Raw genomic sequence first — 20,298 nt, forward strand, 5'->3', positions numbered from 1 at the left:
AAAACCAATAATTACTTGCTTTAATATTGATAATATTATGTACAAATAACTCCTTTAAAATGCCACGTAATCCACATAGAACACCGTTCCTCTCCCGTATGCATTTCTACAAAGGTTACCATATGAACGCTCTCACCTCCACTGAAGTATTTTTCCACTTCCACTCCTGCACAGCCACTCGATATGCATGCAGACAAAACAGAGCAAGGGCACACATCTATTATTGCTGAACTATTGCAGCAATATTGTGCTACTTGCATATTCACGGCGTACAAGAAACAACAATGTTGGTATTGCCCACTTTTTGGAATTCACAGCATCAGTCTAGCGCGGTATTCTGGGGAGAGCCCGGTAAAGTACCTATGGTTTCACAGCCACCCAGAGGTAATTAACACCGCCCGGGCTGTTTACACTATGAATCAAGACTTGACTCCCACCATACTGCCTGAGTCTTCTTCTTCCTCTCTCTGGCCAGAGGGTCCGCCAGATGGTGCAGAACCTACAGCTCTGTCTAGATCGCAAACAAACCCCATCGCCTGCTTTTCCGTGGTCCATCTCTGATAAAGTCGGACGTCTTATTTTTAAGCCATTTCTTACTTTCCCGGCTTGTTTTTTTCTGCCGCCGTTGATGAACTAAGGGTCGGAAAGGCCCGTGGAGTGGGAGCCTGCTAGTCTCTTTAGCTAAAACAAGCTGGGGGCTGATTAAATATGAGGAAAGGCCATCATGTTAAACAGCCACTTAATCAGATGGGCAGTGTGGCACTAATTAAAGTGTGCTCTGAGGACAGTGCCAATGGAGTGCTGCGACCTGAAGGATCAGGCGGGACCAGACGGCTCAAAGCGTTCATAACCTGTGATGCCACTTCAGTTGCGTTAGCATCATGGCTTTAGGGGCCAAACTTATCCGTTTGGACAATCTTGAACATGGACGATCACAGAAAGAAAGAGTTGTGAGTCTAACACCTCGATCAGATCCTTTAGACTTCCTCCGAAGTCGACAGGCCGTCAAACCATGTCGGGAACAAACTGACACGCTTTTCGTACATCCGGCGCCTCGTTTGTCGAGTTCTACCCCAGCGTTCCTGCCTTCCTTCGTCCAATAAGGCCAGGTCCCGCCTTTCTCGTCTTATTTATTCAACTATGTGTGTGTGTTTTTCCCTTCTTTGCTTCCAAAGACTATGTTTCTCCCATCTCCGTGCCGTGAGTTGTGTGCTTCCCGGCTCTCCCGTTTGGTGCTGCTCTTGGTTTTCATCGGTTTTGACACTTGAAAAGAAAATAAAAACTGAAGAAGAACAAAGAGAACAAATAAATTCCTTCCATTTTCCCCTCAAACCATTTTCTGCTAGTTTCAACAGCGACTCTTCAGATCAGCCTCCTTGAAAATCTTCAGTTGGTATCCTGATATTTTTCTAGTAAAGCGAAACGCTTCCGCTGGTAAAACGGCGTTTTCTCAACGCGTGTTTAACATACCTCAGATGTTAAAGCAAGCTTTTATAGTCCGTCAACTTGACGAGTAACACCACGACACGACTGCTTAAACAGTTTTCCCCATTTGACATCTAGTCTCTCCTCGACGTCTCCTTTACTCGGGATGCTTCTCCATTATAGCAGATGGAAGCCAATACGTGTGAACACGCTCGGATGAAACCTCCCAACCAATCATCTGCCCCGTTCCCGCCACGCGTGTGTTGCTCCGAAACGATTCCCCGTAGTTCTCGTTAATTCAGCAAAAAAAAAAGCCTGCCTCTCGGTCGCCACGTAGGAATTCGCCGCATCGCCGACCGCCGCTCGCTCCTCGATTGATGAGTAAAACAAAAGCGTATGTCTTTCGCATCACGCGTGCTCTGCGTCACGTCAAAAAACGTGCCTGAATCGTCGAGCGTTTGGTGAAACAGGAAGTGCACGCTTCCCGTTTTCTGTATAAAAGGGACGGACACGTTCGCGAGTAATATTAAATACGGCGTTTCAGTAAAACGCCAATTTCAGAGAGCATTAAATATAACTTTACATATACTTGGCAGTCTTGGTGCATCCATCTCCTAGTCCTCCTTTCATCCCATTTATGCCAACAAAACGTTTCCTTGTGGATTATGTGCAGTCAAACAGTGTTTTACGACTCCACGGCGTTTTAGGGCGAAGGCAAAAAAAAAAAAATCTTTAATAGTTGTGTGTCAAGGACAAACGCGACGTTGTTGTTTTGTCTTTTTGAAATCGCTGTCATTAACCATTATTTACCGCGCCGTAGTAAAAGTTTGTTCAATGTGTTCTTGAGCCGGTTTAACGTTAAGCGACTCGCTCAAGGATGTTTCAGCCATCGCCGCTGATGGGATGGAAAAATGAGGTCACGGAGGATCCCATTTGTAATCCCTGCATGGTTTGGAAGTATTTTTAGTGAAGTTGTGCGTTTTTGCAGCATGGAGACAGTTTTGTATTGGGTACCAAGGTGGGGGTGACGATCAGTGAGGTGCTAAAAAACAGAAGGACTTAATTCTATGAGAGGACGATGAGGTAACCAGTAAATTTTTTTGCATTTTAAACATAATTTTTACGCCCCTGTTTTGCGCTGCAGTACATATGTCACACCAGTAGGAGGCAGTGTCCCATTCCAAAATCAATTCCTAATGGTTTCTCATTGTTTTTGGCGCATGTTGTATTTGTTCCAACGACGACAGTAGGGTGGCGTTTTCGGAATTCAGCACTTTGAAGCCGTTTTTTAATTAAACGAACAAAAAAAACCAACTAAAAAAAATTTCAGTCTTCGGGTAACACTCCTTAATTTTATATAATAATAAGTAGATTTGCTTTGCCAGACTTTTTTTTCTCCTCCTACAACTGTTGCGAAACATCCGATCAAAATCATAAATTTTCCCGGTGAACTGTCACTGCCATCGCCGCCATCATTTATGGTTCTGATATATTTATATATATCGATATATGATATATCCGAACTAAAAGCAGCTGACCGACACGGAGCAACGGGAATTCTGGGAGCTCGCCCAACCCATTTAGCCTGAGCTTACGCTAACATGCTTTTAACTATGTCCCGCGTGAACCGGTCCCCCATCCTGCCGTCTGTATTACCCACACAACTGCACTCTATTAATAAAAGAGTTCCCATTATGAGCGATTACACTGGAATTCTAAATTGTGTCGGATGACACAGGAGAGCAGCCAGCCCTCTGTTGTGGTAATTATAGCTAGCTGAAATGTAGACATAAATGAAATGATGCAGATGTAGAAACTATCAGGCGCTAAAGCCTCAGCGGGGTGTACAACAGGGAAACACTTTTTTTTTTTCTCCCTCAATTAAATCCGACTATATACTTAGCTCAGTGAATGGGTATTAAAAAGAATTCAAATTACAACAAAGCATTAAAACCAACTATCTCATTAGCTGTAGGCGATAATTATACACACACAGAGGACAAAATAATAATGATGAGATTATCTATCTGTCTGTACGGCCATCTATCTGCAGCCCCGCGTTTTCCCGGGATCAGGCAAGGAGTCGACCCCCCCCCACCCCCCGATAGATAGATAGATGGGGTCGCGAACTGGCGTGTCTACGCTCAAATTAGCCGCCCCCTCTCTGATCGCGTCTCCCCGTTGGAGATATCTTGCCAAACAGAGTGAAGAGGCAGGAGACAGGGGTGTTAGCGGCGGAGATCCTCATTATATACCCCCCCCCCACCAAGAAATGACACTCCACCTCACCCGAGGCTCAGAGTGTCGCTGTGATTATACACCACCCAGCGTTAATGCTAGCTTAGCCCCCCCTTCCCTTCATCTTTCCCCGCCCTATCGCCCCTCCATCAACACTCCTGCGCCGCTGTCTCACCTTCCCTCCTCCTCCCATCAGGCCGTCAATCAATCCCCCTCGCGAAAAAAAAAAATCGCAAGGTGACACCAGTCGCCGTTGCCCCGGCAACCATCGCTACCCAACTGTTGCCATGGTCAACAGGCGCGCAAAACAAGGCTCTGGCGAGGCACCGGCGCCGCGTGGGGAACGAGAACGAGTTGCGGGATTGGGCGGGGGGGGGGGGACAGAAGGCTGGACAGGAGGGGTGGAAGGTCAAACGACGGCCGCCTTGCTTTTAATTTAATATCGCTCCTCAAGGTGGACACTCCGCCCGGGGCGCCGGCGCGTAAAATGTCAAGCAAATCCATAAATCAAATCATCACATTTGAGATACAGAGAAAGAAAATATATATCGAGTATTTTTTTTTTTTTAATCTTTACCTTATTTAATAGAAGTGGAAGCTATTTTTTTGAAAACCGTTGCTCCATTACGTCTTTATTATAGCACTAAAATGACGCCTTGGTGCTGCTATATCTTCATCCACTTATTAGCAGGAATACTGCCTGGGCGGAACGCTCCATAGAATAAAACCCCTCAGAGCCAGGATTCATAAATAGAGCACTCTAATGAAGTACTTTATCAAAGCTCCTGGACACATTATTTATTATTTAACTACGCTTCTAGTCCGGCGAGGTATGTCAATACGCAGCTATAGGATCTGACAAAATGATTCATGCAATGCGATTAATCAATTCGGCATTCTCCATTAATATCCATTAATTTCCGGTGGAAGAGAAGCGACTTAACCTCCCCGGCGTGTTGCATTAATCTTTTTTTTTTTGCATATGCGTTTTTTTGCCTGGATGGGGTAAAAAGAAAAAAGAAAGGAAGTGTTGTTTTGGAGGGAGGTGAAATAATTTTTTTTTAAAAATGCCTCTATATTTGGACGCAGCGTGATTCTGGCAAGACTTTACAGCAAAAACCGCGGGATACTCGTTCCGGATAAATAAAAAAAGGCAAATATTGATTTCTATAAATGTTGACGCGCTTCAATTATTCATGATGTATAAGCTTGGGGATGCAGGAATACGCGAGAAAAGGCTTCTTTTATTACACTCGTGTTTGATATCCGATCTTCAATCTGGCCAAAGAAGCAGCGTCTGAGAAACTAAAGGTTTGTTTGTCTGCAAAGAAAAGGGACGGAGGACGAGTAAATCGACTGTTCACGACGACTCCCGTTCCCTTTTTCACTTTCACATCACCTCATCTCATTCCTTTTCTTTCTTTTTTTTTGTTTTTTTGTTTTGTTTTGTAAGCCATCCCTAAGAAGCCAAAGCCATAATTTCCATCCAATTTGTTCCCTCTCTCTGCATGAACACTGACAGATTGTCATATTTTGGCCCGAGTCCCGGGAGGAGAGGCAGGAGGGCAAGGAAACGGTTATTACGGTTCACACCGGCTCATTACCGGGTATTTAGACCCAATGCCGACAACAACAGCAACAAAAGGGGGGGGTGGGGGACACGCCGCGTCGGCGCCGTGATCGACAACCGAGGGGGCCCTCGATTCATCTCCTCTTCAGGAGTCTTCAAAGCGCCGCCGCGTTCCTCAACGACCGTTCCGATTGATTCGGTCAATCGGAGAAACGCGAAGATTAATTACAGCCGTGCAAACGCAGCGAGAAATGTTCGTTTCTTAAATTTATTTATTTATTTTCCCGCCTACCGTCATGAATCCATCCAGCAGGCCCGAGTCCGGCTTGGGCGGGGCTTGCAGCCGCTCCATCGACCACTTCTCGATGATTGACGACACCTGAGAGTTTTCCGTGTTGAGGATGCGGAAGCCCGTCATGTTGACGCCGCTGAAGCGATACGGCTCCATGTCCAGGGCGAACAGGTCCTGGGGAGGGAAAAAGGAGGGGGAAGTCTTCGCAGTACACCGTTCATCTCTCAGCTGTTAATAATTAATCTACTCATTATCTCCCATCGTTAGCGTCATCTTTTGAGCGACCAGGCGGACGTTTCTGGGATGCGACGGCTAATGGAGCGACAGCGAGATGATGTTGATCGTGACGCGGTGCCGTCGATGGCTTTAGCGCCAAAAAACGGCGACTGACGTTGAAGTCGGTTAGACGTCCAACCCGACAGACCTGTAATCACCGTTGTCTTAGCATTCCCGGCGGCACACGCGACTAGCCGGGGGTCTTAACGGCGGACGCGCGGGGAATCGTTAAAACGCCGAGCGCCGCTTGAAATGTCCTTTTTCAGATTCGGTTTTCTCCAACCTTTTTGCCTCTTCTGCCTCTCGCAGCACGCCATTTGTTCTATAACGGAGCAAATGGGCGTCTGTCTCATTTGCTGAAGGCTGTTATCTGAACTCCTCTGTTCTCCAGGCCGGGTGAAGACGTGCCGCTTGTTCATCTGGAGCGTAGCGTGTAATCTCTGTAGCAGGTTGGATCAAACAACTTTGTCGAAACTTCAATCGCGGTTGGAGACGGGAGGATTAAATAACGCCCAGCTGCTTCGGGTTTCCCGCCGTCAAGGGGTTGAGGATTGGCCAGAATGGGGTGGAAAGGTCAGCGGCGAGTTGGGAGTAAAAAACGCACTCGGAGAGTTTCCAGATGGAAACTTTAAAAGGGAAACAAAAAAAATCATAAAAATAAACACGCTTGTCATCAGCGTAGTGGAGATGAGTCTGGTTTGGAGGCCGTCTATTTCAATCCGCAAGTGAAATCAGGTCGTAGCGTAGTGTTTCTCACAAGATGAAAATAATAGCGAGGCTGTCGGCGAACGCTTCCTGCTTGACTCGGATTTAATTTTATGCTCAGGGATGAAAAAAAAAAAAAAAGTGCTTTTCATTCGTTCACATCCAGGCAGACGGATGTGTTTGTGCGGCGTTAAAAACAGATGAATACAAGAAAAACGCTTTAAAGCGCCTGCATTATCAAGTGGATGGCGGCTGTGCAGAAATGTAATAAACATGATGTTTGCGCCGTAATTGCATCTTGTCAACATAAAAGAAGAATTGCCAGTGTACTCACCAGGGTAGTAAAAATATAATGGTAGTACTCCGTCATCATACCCATGGCCAGGGCCTGCAGGGGGGGAGAGAGAGAAGTAACTAAAGATCAGAGATTAATAGTTTAATGAGGCTCGTACTCCATCCTTCATTTAGCATTTATAAAACCCGCGTAGCAATCCGCGGCTAAAAGACTAAGTTTCACCATAAAACAACCCAGGGGCGGGTCGGTCGGTCTCCAACTTTTTAAATTGGGTGTAAATAAGGGGGTTGGTGATTTAAAAGATATATCGAGTCAAGAATAAGACGGCTTCATCTACCAGCAAAATACGATAATCCCTCGTTACTCACTGTTAATGCGTTCCAGGACCACCCGCAAAAAACAAAATACCGCGACATAACAATGAGTATTTTGTGGATTATAAGGCGCACCTTCAATGAATGGCCTATTTTAAAAATATTTCATTTTAAAACTTTTTTCATATACAGGCAAACCTCAGTTTCTTTTTTTCAACAAGTAATTTCATAATGTTATTAATATATAAAATTGTATAGTAATGAAAATTATCAAAGAAATGTAAAAGAAAGAAGCAAACACGAGAAAGAAAGAAAGAAAAAAAACCATCGACGTAATCAGGCTAGCCTAAGGTAAGAGTTTCCGTCATCTTTTGCACAGAAGTTTACGGTATCGTAACTCGTATCATAGGCATTGGAACGCAAATTAAGTGAAAAGTTATTGAATACAATAAACTAAAATAAAAAGCACCTTACCGTCACGTTTTATCTCGCCTTTTTCTCACCGCCAAGCGCGAGAAAAAGGTGTTTGTTTCGTGTTCGACTTCTAAGACAAAAAAATTCCGAATTTTTTTGGTCCAATTCCGATTTGTTCAATGTCTAAAGCGTTCCAAAACCAAGGTTTGCTTGTTTAAGGCACATTGGATTATAAGAAATTGAGAAAATAAAAGGCTTTTAGGTGCGCGTTATAGTCCGGAAAATACTGTATTTATTGTTTAGGATAATTTAAACATTTATGAACACTCCCCATACTGATATTACCGTTGTTCAAAGCGCTTTTAAGTGTTTCTTTAATACACGGAAATTTTGCGTTGCGTTCCGAGACTCACAGATGATTTCATCCAATAGCATGCACGTACGGCATCACATGACTACCTACTAAAAATCCGCAATGTAGTGAAGCCGGAGATGTTGAAGCGCAAATATGCGAGGGATTATTGTACATTAAAAAACAAAAAAGGGAATAAAAACAGTTTTAACATTAGCTGGAATGACAAGAGCCGACTCGCCTGTTTTTTAAAAACGGATTTCCAGAAGCTATTTTTCACACAACATGTGTTGTTTGCACTGACTCATGCTTTTGTTTATTTCACAGCTCAATCTGCTGGTGAAAATAAAAAAGCTGAAAGAGAAGCATAAAATGTTCCAAAGTCCTTATTATATATTTTTTTTTTGTAAGGACGCTATTAAGGCTCTTAGCAGGCGGGCGAACGCCATGGCCACAAACACAAAAACAGATCCTGGGAAGCATCGCATGAAAAGAAATTGAGCTGTTGACACAAGCGATCTGTTTTTTTTGTGTTTTTTTTGTTGTGCATACCAAGTGCTCGCCATCAATAAATAATCATTTCCTTTTTGCTTCCTGCAGAATAGGCGTCCACGTATTGAAACGTGGCGCGCACCTTCTATCCGGTGATATCCCTCCACCGCTCTCATAAATAATGTGCCTCTGTTAAATGAATTTAACATGCCTGTGAGCAGAATTAGAATTTCTAATTAAAAAACCGTTATTGTCCAACGGAGAGCATCCATTATGACGGGTCAGTAGCAGATATCTAATATTCTGCAAAGAGATTAAAGATGCAGCGAGCAGAAACTAGGTAGGTATCTGAATTATTTGCATGGGTGCTTAAAGAGAGTGATACAAGGGGCATATATGAGCTTTCTGATTCAGTACATATGCATAATAAATGAGCTATGACTGCATTTACTGAGTCTATGTTCCTAAAAATGGGAAATTATGTACATTTTTAATTTAATTTAGGTGGCGCTGATTAATCATCTTACTCTCAGATGTAGCCGCCGTAGCTTTAAGCGCTCCCATTCATCGTCGATTGAGATTAATATCGCTGATAATATCAGATAAATAGAAAAAGACGTGAACCAACAATGTGTGAAATAAGTTATTGAAACTCTACGTGAACCCGAAAAACTATTTCTCCTTTAGTTACGAATATAATTACGATTCAAATCCACGATGATCCACGAAGATTTATATACTTGTATTCATCCTGGCACATTTATTCGCATTTATTCAAGTATATATTTATTTTTTACTTTCACAATAGTTTGTTTCATGAAATAATGATGCCAGTTATTCTGAACAAACAACTCGAGCTGGATGATGTAACCTGTGCAAAGCCAAAACACCGTATCTGCAACCGCCAATTTTGAGCGTCAAAAAAAAGAAATAAAATTTGACAAATCCGACAAAAAGATTCACACACGAGAGGAGAAGAAGCTCCAGAAAAAAGTGACTAATCGATATTTAGCGTTTAAATGCTAGTCTGTAGCATACGTTAGCGTGCTAATAATGATAGCTCTTCGCTCTCGGCTGCCTCGTCGACAAAGAACTTCTTTTTTTAAGCTTACATTAAGTCTGTTTTGGAAACGCAACTGAAGTTCATCAGAATTAACCAGTTAGCTAACCCCATTCACACCTTCTCTTCATTAATTAGCCGATTCTTAATAGCATATACCACCTTGTCAAACAAGCAAAATAAAAGTAGATGTTTTCCTTATTTGCGCGCTGTCTTGATAGCCGCCACCTTGATAAAGGATTCACCATTAAATTTGTGCATAAGGTTTGTTTAGCTGACAGGTGCTAAGTGGCTAAATCCAGTCACACCTGCTGAGCTTGTTAGTTTGAGAGACAGAAAAGCCTGCGGTGCATTGAAAGAAACAGATTAGTGAATAAAAAAATACTCTGAAACTTTCATTTGCACATCGCGATAGAACGTCCTCGTCGTTCTTGATTAACTCCGTCCGAAGAGGTTTGCTAGTCCGTTTTGTTAGCAAAGATTACGGTAAAAAGCACTCGCCTGATTTTTTATGACACTTAGATGAATGGCTGTAGTTTGTTCCAAGGGAAGAAGCCATTAAATTTGGGTGCAAACCAAATCGCAGGGCGGCTACATTAATTATCGAGCACTAGTGAAAGGAGAGCGGGAGAGAATCAGAGAACTATAAATACATCCAGATTTTTTCTGGGGAGATTACATTCCGTTGCGGGGAGAAAAAAAAAAGGAAACAAGCCCACATCTCTGCGCTATCCTGCAGGAAGGAGGCCTTTTGTGTGGATTTTTGTGTGAATTTGGATGAAGCACAAACACGCCTGAAGCTCTTTACACACCTGTGACAGAGTTGCGAAAGCAATGGAGGCAGCAACGCAACGCGTGTCTCGTATATACGGAAACGTGTTGTCGACGTATCGAATCATAACAACACAAAGAAAACCGCTGGTGCAGATAAGGCGTTGTGTCTCGTATATACGGAAATGTGTCATCGACGTATCGAATCGTAACACGAGGGAAACCGCTGGTGCAGTTGAGGCATTGTGTATATACGTTGTCTCGCAGATACGTTGTGTCTCGTATATACATTGTGTCTCGTATATACGTTGTCTCGTATATACGTTGTGTCTCTTAGATACGTTGTGTCTCATAGATACGGAAACGTGTCGTCAACGTATTGAATAATAACAACACAAGGGAAAACGCTGGTGCAGGTGAGGCGTTGGTGAGTTGCGATTTTTTTCTGGATAGAAACGTATTATGCCTCGTTTTTAAGATGATTTTGGAGAAGGTTTTTGGAGATGTTTTTGGAGACCAAAGGTCCGCCCTCCCTCGGAAGCATCCACCCGTTAAACGTGACTTTTAGCAGGTTTCCAGACATTTTTTTTTTGCAGGTTGATGCTTCTCTGCGTTGCATGTCGTCCAGGTTCGTACAGTGAAACTGTAGGGAGTCGTCAACCTGACAAACTGTCAAAACATTTATTTTAGGAGCCTTAAAGTTTAATTGTACTCACTCTGGAGAGATCCTGCTTTCCTGTCAAGCTCGTAACTTCATAACGCCAAAGAGGGATGAGCGCACCGGAGTTGCCCTTCTTGTTATCGGAGATCATTTAATATTAATCACGCGAGGCACCGTAAATACTCCCCCCAGGTTTGGTTCTTTTTTTTTTTTCAGCAGTAAGTCTATCTTTTGCGCGTCAAGCCGGTGGACTCGTACCTGCTTCAGGATCCACGCAGCCATCTCATGTCCACAATCAAAGATGACATGAAACTCCTTCGCCTTCTTCATCTCCTTCAGAAGTGGCTTGGCATCCTTGGTCTCTGTGGGCAGCTGTCGGATCTTCAAACGAATGTTGTATCGTGACGGCGCCTTGATCAGCTCCTGCAGTCGAATGAGACCTGCAGACAAAGAGGATATACCGTGAAAAAAATAAAAAAATAAAAAAAATGGAATTTTAAAGATGCAATAACAAAAAATGTGTTTGATCTGCTGCCATTTTTGAAGTGTCTCTGACGGTAAGGAGGCCACGACAAAAAATAAAAAACACACACCAGTAAATGTGGATTTCTCAGCAGAAAAGGCTCATATGCATGCCTTCCTAATCCACATCTATTGATCCTCCCACACACACTTGGCGAGCAAACACACTGCTACAGACCTATCAAGAGAATTTAACACCAACCCAGCGTTGCACTCCTTTTATACCAAATGAACAAAAATGGAAAAAAGAACCTCGATCTGCACCTCGCCTACAAACGCCGGTGAAAACGTCGATCCACTCCCGGTCCATTCCGAATCCGTTCGCTTCCATCTTGATGGAAAAAGCCGCGGTCAATCCGGCTTCTCACTCGCACTTCAGACGTGGTCTGATGAGCGCCTCTGTTTGCCCTGCTTGTACTTTCCTCCCCCCCTGGGGTTGGGGGGGGGGGAATCCAACACCGCCGCCGTCGCATATTGAGCTACAATCTTCACCTTTCATTTCTCGACCACACGCTCAGGTAGAAAGCTCTCCGGGAGAGCTGTGATGAGATTACAATGAGTTTCTCCCTCAGTAAAGAACTTCAGAGTGGAGGGATGAAAGAGGCTGGATTGATGGGAGAGATGATTACTTGTCATGGATATAAAAATGGATGGAGCGGCGAGAATAGTTTGAGTGGGAACCAGAGTGAGATAGGATTTTTTTTTTTTTCTTCCCGTGGAACCACTTTGAGATAGCTCGGCCTATTTTTTATTTTTGAAATGAAGTGCTGGATGAGCAGTTTAATGGTCTTACTCCGCGTTGGGGGCTGGGTCTCCCTGAAGCCCATTGAAAGATTGGTGTGAAATAAGAACATGCAGATCTCGTGAAAAGTATTGTACAGAGAAATAGTGCACCTCCGACTTTCGTCAGGTAATCCCCAATAGATCCCCTCTCTGGGGCAGGTGTGCATCTCCCTGGTTTTGTTCCTACCGACACTATTGGAGGTGTTAAGCCAGAAAAAAAGAATCTGTCAAGGGAGCTCAACGTTTGGGAAACACTGTCAGTGTCGATGTTTGTGGGATCCGGCTAATGCCTTCAGACTTTCCCCTGGTTCTAAAAGCGGTGTGAATATTTTATCCCCTCCGATGGTTTTTCCCGCCAGCCGTCAGATAGGCTCCAATCAGTGGCCCGGGGCCCCGGAGCATGAAGCCGTGTGATTACAGCCCGGGACCAGGTGGGAGCAGTCGGGGGAAGCAACACGGCGATGCAGCTGTCACACTTTTCAGGGTGTCAGGTGTTGGGGAAAAAAAAATCTCCACAAAGGAGGCCCGGGTGACTCCGATCTGACAGCCGGCGAGGCGAGAGGTCACCTTTTTGGGAGCGGTTTGTCGGAGAGTGACGGCGTGAACATACCGCGCTTCGAGGCGGGAAGTGACATGGGGGTCAAGGGAATGAGTCAGGATAATGTGGCGACTGGGATATCATCTGAGGTTAATGCCCCAACGCGACCGAAGGGGTTGAAGCCCGAAATAGACATGACGAAAGACAAACGGCAGGAGAACAGAGTTTTAATTTTCTATTAAGATATCCCTTCGCTCTGGAGCAAACTCCCATGTGAAACCTGTCTAAAATTTAAACCTCCTTTCAACTTTATCTAATTTACTCACATTAAGTTGTCAACCGCATCAGGCCAAAATAGCTCATAAATTGCCAACGAGCGTTTTGAACATTATCGTCTTCTCCGAAGCGATTACACTCCACCTCGTAATAACATCACCGCGCCGGGCGCTAAAATATGACTTGTCTTTCAAAAACGCGCATTACGAGCTTCTCCACAAAGTCAACGGAAACGCCGAATGGCTGGCAGACACGTTTAATAGTCACCCTCGGAGATCAAGTGTCTCTGGGTGTTATTAATGGCGCTTGTCAGCTCTCACGTACTACAGTTCTGCATCGCATTAATCCGAAGAGACGTGGGGTCATTCTGTGTAATGTGGGTTCTTTTTTTTTTTTTTTACCCCGATGCTGCTGCTGCTGCTCACTGTTCTGGAAGACTGACATGGGCAGCACCTGCAGGACTGAGGCATAACAGTAAGCTATTGATTTCTGAATTAACTTGACAGGCTACAAAGCACTCGCTGAACTCCGGCAAGCCTTGCTGCTTTTTTTTTGCCGTTTGCCCGCCGCCTTTCTCGCTTTTTACTTGACATTTTTGGGGCACTAAAAGTTCAACGACGTAGTTCCGTACTACGAGGATCTCGAAGGTGGAGGCAAACTGTACCTGTACCTGTGCTGTCGTCGTACACCACGGTGACGGTCCGCCACTTGAAGAAGTGCACCAGGTCGAGTATGGCTCTGCTGAGGGAGGAGAAGTCCGGGAACAGGCTGACATAGTAGGAGTCTCGGTTGTCGGACACCTGGTGCTTCCACTTGGTCTGGATGTGGGGCACCCCCAGGGCGTTGCAGATGGACTGGACGGCATTGGCCGACGAGCTGTGCGAGGGGCCAAAAATGGCCGCCACCCCAAGGGAAAGCTGGTCACATGCTGGCAAGACAGAAAGCAATAGGTTAGCTTCCCGCCCCCAACAGCTCACTATGGACATTCTACTCAATCTGGCCTATCTGCCTCTCTCTCTCTCTGTCTCCTTTACTTGACCATCTCTGTCCCCAGTGTATTTCTTTTTCCCACCCAAACGGTCAAGGCGGATGGCCGACCTCCAGAGTCTGGGTCCTGCCCGGAGTTTCTCCCTCAATGAGGGAGTTTTTCCCTGCCACCGTCGCTTATGCTTGCCCTGGAGGGTATTGTTGACTGATCTGTTAAGCGCTCTGAAATATCTTCAGATGTGATTAAACGCTATATAAATAAAAGTTGATTGATTGATTGATTGATAGCTTCACATTTCAATCAACCAGAAGCGATCGCCCTACGCAAACGCACATCTAGAGGAAGGACTAGCAAGAAATAGGCAAGGGTATGAAATGTTTCATCTCAGGAATGGACCTTGTAAATGTTTAACGAGAACGGAAACGCGTTCAGCGTGTTTCTACCTCCAGGCTTCAGGTAGCGCTGAGCAACAATCTGCTGCAGGGACGTCCTTCATTAGCATTTTTATAGCTCCCTCACCTCCCCGGTAAACTTTTAAGGTAGCACCTGATTTTTAACAATCCAAAATTGATCTTTTCAGTACTTTTAACTGCAGTTTTGATTTATCAGTGGGTTGTTTTTGTCTGGTTCTTGTGTTTTCAGAGCATGTCGATGCAATGTTTGACTCCTCCCACTCACTCCATCCCTTCAGAAGGAATACTGACTGTTGCCTCTGGCCAGTCTGAGAGGTCAGGGTTCAAGCTCTCAGGGCCGTTTTTAATAGATTTCCATGAACGTTTTGCAGAGACTTGGCCTTTGGAATGGGGGGAGGAGGCGATTCAATTACAGGCCAGATTCAGGGCAGGTTTTTTTTTGCAGCCTGGGCAGAAGCGACGGCTCGCCGAGTGTCCTTGAGGTTCACTCGATGGCGGCCGGCATTTATCACTGTCTGTATGTGCTGCTGCTTCATGCTTCACACTAGATTATAAAATAAATGATATTTAAATCCCCTGTTCGTGGCACTTCTACTCATTTTAAAGGCGCTGACGATAAATACGTCCCGCCGCGTAATAAATACGAATTGATTTCCTCTAAATTGATTTCCTGAGTTTGTCTCCAGTCATCGTCGGTTACCGTTGGTCTCTTATAATTGTGGAGCCGCCGCTCCAGACAGTAAACATTTAAAGTGATTTCCAGGATTGCTGTAAATGAGTTTTGCACGTATTCACATTGGGACTTTTGCGTTTGATGACTTTTTCATTTGCATTCGTCTCCTAGCGCTCAAAACCAGCGAATAGGAAACGTCTGAAGTTTGCAGGGAAGCGTTTTATTCCTTCATCCTGACACGAGCAACCAATCAGAAAACAAACGCCGTTGAGCGTTTTTACGTCCGTCTTCACTCACCTTTCCTGGAGGCCTCGAAGCTGTCGAAGATGTTTATTCTCTGGATGTCATAGGTCAACGTGGTGTTGGGGAGCAAGGTGCGGTTCCTGTTGATTGTGTTCAAGGCGAATTTAAAGGCTAGTTCCTCTGCTCCGGAGGGGCCGCTCTCTATGGATTCAAATATTCCTCCTGCAAACGGGGATTAAGAAAAAAAAAGAAAGAGCACAACTGAGAACAAGACGTTGGAAAGGCTTTCTCCCCCTTCCATCAGGGGAGTCATTGATTGATAAGTTGCAGGCAAGAGGGAGCGGTTCATGCTACAGCTCAGTCAAACCATGACAGGAAACTCACATACAGTGCAAATTAGGTGGCTGAATATAATCTGATTTGCATTCTGTGCCAGTCGTCTGTGTAATTATAGGCAATTAGTTACGTAGGGAGGTGAGTTCAGGGGTGGCTGCCCTTATTTAACTCCCTCGCTCAGCCTTGACAGAAATGTTCACTCTTCCATTTTGTCCCATTGATTTCAGTAATTCTTCAACGAGAGGAAGGGCGAAGAAAAACAACGGCGTCATCAGCAAGGAAATGAGGGTGAAAAAAAGGAGAAGGGGAGAAATGAGAAACATTTCAAGTGGCGTAAAAAAAAAAATAAAAAAAAGAAGATGAAGAAAAGAGAAGCAATGAAATCTTTTTTTTTTGTTTGTTTGTCGGACTCGGAATGTATTCCCGTGTGAGTTTGGGTGGAACTGAGTAACATCTCAACAACGTCCATTAAATGACAAAAAAAAAAAAAGTAAAAGCGTACGCCGTTCCTCCACGCCGCGTGAGCCAGACAATGTAATTGCCGCCGCAAAAAAAGTGAAGTGTTGTCAACTTAAAATAGCTGCCGTCAGATCCGTCGATTATTTGAAACCGAACAAAAAAAAAAAAGACATCAAAGCTGCGGGCGTGGTGATGCATCGCCCAGAAAAACGAGGAATCAAGGCGTTATAATCGCGTCTCATTTCCAGATGATGTCGAGATGTAAAAGATCTGCATCCATCTGATAAACGCCGGCGAATCTGACTTATTTGTTCTTTATTTTTTATATATTTTTTTGGAAACATTTCCAATTTTTTTCCACCATCAGGCAGGAGATGTTTGAATTTCAATGTGGTGGTGAGTGTGATGACAGCCACGTTGGAGGTGGTGCAATAAGGTGAAGCATATTGAAGTCTCAGAGAATATTTCCATGTAAAACGGTTGAAAGAGCGGCGGGGGGAAAAAAAAAAACATAATCACAAAAAAAAAGAAAAAAGTGAGACCATGCTACAAAACTGGTGCACCTTTGAAGAGGAGGGACGGTGGGGGGGGGGAATCGTGAGAAAGCTTTACAGAAGTCGAACTTGAAAGCGAATGGATTGGGTGGAAGGAGGGGGGGGTGGAAAAGGGAAAAAGGGAAAAGGGGAAGGGAGGGGGGCAGCTCTGAGAAAATACTCCGGGAGTCAAGAAGTGCAGGTTTCAACAGTCCATCCACGACTTCCCGAGGCCCCCACGGAGGATGGGGGGGGGGGGGTCGGTTTGACGAAATCCTGCCACCCCCCATCCCCACCCCCTCAAAAAAAGAAGAAGTTTAAAGCCTGTTTATTGATTCCATTATAAAAGGGAGCGTTTTGGGGGGGTGAAAAAGTCAGACAGATGAAGTGACGCTTTTTTTTTTTAAAGAGTGGAGAAAGAGGGCGGGGGCCTTTCATTAATAGAGACAGCGGCTATAAATAGAGTCTGACCGCGGCGGGGAGTGATGGAAAGGGGGGGTGCAGGAGGCCAGAGGAGATGTCATTAAGTTGGGGGAGCAAGCTTTATCACTGTCACCACAGTCCGGCCATATGACGCGCTTTATTCTACAGATATAAATATATATCTATATAGGTATTAATATATATCTCTATCTACGATCACAGAATGGAAGGAAGAAGGATTCCGAGCCGTAAACCCACATAAAGCACTTTAATAACTATTTCCTGCTTATGAACTGAGCCATAAAAAGAGCTTTTTTCTCTTTTTCATCTTCCGGCTTCCAAACCTCCTGCCAGTCGTGCTCTTTCATTTCTTTTCTTTATATATATATATATATATATATATATTTTTTTTTTTTTTTAATATTTATTTATTTTTACCTAAAACACATCAATCCTCAAAAGAGCAAAAAAAAAACAAAAACCTGAGAATAACCATTAAAGCTGATTGAAGTCATGTCAGCCTGACCTGACAGATAATTATCACTCTATTTGCTCGGAGGGACCGGCCCCCGGCGCCGAGGGGTCTGGTGGTGGTGGAGGGGGGGGGTGAAGATGAGCAGATTTCTTTGGCACCATGCGTGTTCTTGGACGTTGTGGTCAAGAGGAAGTCGTAAACCTTTACGCACACGGGAGGGCAAAGACATTGAACGGAGTTTGCGTGATATTTCTGGAAATAGATCCCGACACGGAACGCTCAAAAAAGCAGCCGGGACGTCTGGCATTTATTGATATCGTCTGTAAAAGTTAATGTTTCTCGTCTAAGAATAGGAATCAGAATCAGATTAAAAAAGTGTCTGTGCAGCTCAAAGCGCTCTAACAACAAAGACGTGTCAGTTCCCGCCAAAAAAAGACTCAGGAAATCAAACATGCTAATATTAGCGGCGGTAGGGATATGTCCAATAATAGGAATACAGATAAATAATGAAATAAAAACAAAATAAGGATGCAAATCAAACAGCAAAATGATCAAAAATTGCATAAATAGAAAATATAAAAGTGTTTTTTTAAAGGTATGGCAGGTTTGAGGTGGAAAAAAACACCAGTTTTGAGCTTTATTCTGTTCCCTGTTGCAACATGCATCCTGGATTTGACCCCCCCGGTCTGGCTGATCTCAGATGCGTCAGTTCCAGCCGAGATAATCGGGGTGCGTTTGAATTATGGGGGGGGCGGCGTCGCCGGAACGGGCGTGAATCACGGCGCAAATGAAAGCTGTGGGTGAGTTATGAGCTGGATAATCATCCTGATCGGAAAACAGGCCCGCTAAGTGTGTGTGTGTGTGTGTGTGTGTGTGTGTGTGTGTGTGTGTGTGTGTGTGTGCCTGTATTTAAGTCGAACTCCTTTCACTATTTGCTCTCATCTGTTTTTTTGCAGTTTTGCTTCATTCCTCGGTGAAACGTTGACGTGACGATTCACCCGCTCACGCGTCGTGTGTGATCATTGGATTCAATGGATTGGTTCTGGATCAATAATCAATACTGAATCGTATCTCCTCTGTGCGTTCACAGCCCTCAAAGCGCCGCTGATGATTATTCATTAGTCTGTGAATTAAAACCCGGCTCGCTCTCCACGCCGTGATCTCTGTACACCGGGAGATAGGAATCAGATATGTTGCCATGGCGACTCATACATCTATGCTATGGCATCCGTTGCTTTGAAACGGGAGCGGCTGATTGGTGGAGGACGGAGCATTGTGATGGCGGTGCATACTGCCTCTCTGTGTGACTAATGACTGGAAGTGCAGCTGCAGGATGGCGGAGGGCTGCGGGGTGGGCGCCATGGCAACCGGCAAACCACTCTGTCGCAAGGGCAAGTGGCCCAGGTATGAAGTCGCCCAGTAGGGACCCACCCCCCGCCACCCCGCTTCCATCCACACACGAGCAGGAAGCGGAAGTGATGTGAACGCGCCGTAAATATCCCCCAGAATTCCCGGCGGGAGCGCACCCTGACATGTGTGGCGGGGAATGGGATGTGATGCATGTCCTCCCCCTCCCCCGTCATTAATCTGAGGCTCTCCTTGTGCTGGACTGACCTTCCCAGGATGCACCGGGGCCAGATCCCCTGGAACCGCAGCACGAGTGTTATGACATCATCGCTTAAACACCCTCCCGCTGGGTGGCGTTCAGGTCTAGTGGGTTCTACCTGGGTGGGCGGGGCTACAAGCCACTCTACTGCAGGGGCGGGGCTCATGTGACAGCGAATAATTGGATCCCAACCCCTGAAGATCGGTTTTATCAGGAGGTGTGTTGGATATCTACTATGGAGACGACGGCGGCAAACTGTCAAAACCACAAAAAGTTTTTAGTAATAGAATAAAAAAGGATTAAAAAGCAGGAAGACGACAGGAAAACCTCGTCGTACGTCGTTAAACGGCTCCAGGTTTCTATACTGAACTTTATTTATTAATAATATATAATCCAATAATAATATTGGATCAATATTAATCTATTTTATGCTAAAAATTAAATATAATTTTTATTAAAGTACAGAAAAAACATGGCTGTCTCGTTTTCAGCGAATAATAATAATGATAATAATAATGATAATAATAATGATAATAATAATGATAATAATAGTAATAATAATAATATAATAACATAATAATAATAATATGCTTTATTGTGATTTATTGTACAGTAACAAGATATGTTATTTTTAAAGGTTTACTAGTGATTTCATGATTCCAGTATTTGTGGCAGACAAACGTTAAGTAGAAAAAAAAATCAACTAAACTTGATTTTTATTTTTTCCTCTTACATTATTAAAAGCTGACGTACAATCGAGAACAACCTGTCTCCGTGGAAACCACTTAAAACAAGATAGAAGAATCTAATTCCCCAAAAGGTCCGGTTATATAAAATGTGGTTAATTTATTTTTAAAGTTCAACCTGAGGAATCACTTATTACACAAAAAATGGCAAAAATAGACGTGTAAAAAGGTCAAAAAAATTTAAAATACACAACTGGTGATCAGAAAAATATATAATTATGTGTGTGAAGTTTTTGTAGAGTGTGTGTCAGACAGAAGGAAGGATGACCAGGAAGGACCAGTGATTCAAATCAAGTTCCCAGAATGTGTGTGTGTGTGTGTGGGTGTGTGTGTGTGTGTGTGTGTGTGTGTGTGGTATGAAACACCAATAATAAGCCTCTATAATCTCACAGAAAAATAAGCCCAATGGAAACCAATCG

The 20,298-nt window shown here is 44.2% G+C and overlaps 1 protein-coding gene across 1 annotated transcript in view; it reads right to left on the reverse strand.

The window, feature by feature from the left end:
* Positions 1 to 20,298, reverse strand: part of LOC137613564 (glutamate receptor ionotropic, kainate 2-like) — a 60,189-nt gene that overhangs the window by 26,711 nt on the left and 13,180 nt on the right. Inside the window, exons 2-6 of the mRNA XM_068342891.1 lie at positions 15,356 to 15,523; positions 13,655 to 13,912; positions 11,124 to 11,305; positions 6,841 to 6,894; positions 5,526 to 5,699 (exon numbers count right to left, since the gene is read on the reverse strand). Of these exons, the coding sequence (XP_068198992.1) occupies positions 5,526 to 5,699; positions 6,841 to 6,894; positions 11,124 to 11,305; positions 13,655 to 13,912; positions 15,356 to 15,523 (836 nt within the window). The remainder of the gene's footprint in view (positions 1 to 5,525; positions 5,700 to 6,840; positions 6,895 to 11,123; positions 11,306 to 13,654; positions 13,913 to 15,355; positions 15,524 to 20,298) is intronic.

Source organism: Antennarius striatus, chromosome 19 (genome assembly GCF_040054535.1).
Source record: "Antennarius striatus isolate MH-2024 chromosome 19, ASM4005453v1, whole genome shotgun sequence".
In the NCBI taxonomy this organism is placed as follows: domain Eukaryota; kingdom Metazoa; phylum Chordata; class Actinopteri; order Lophiiformes; family Antennariidae; genus Antennarius; species Antennarius striatus.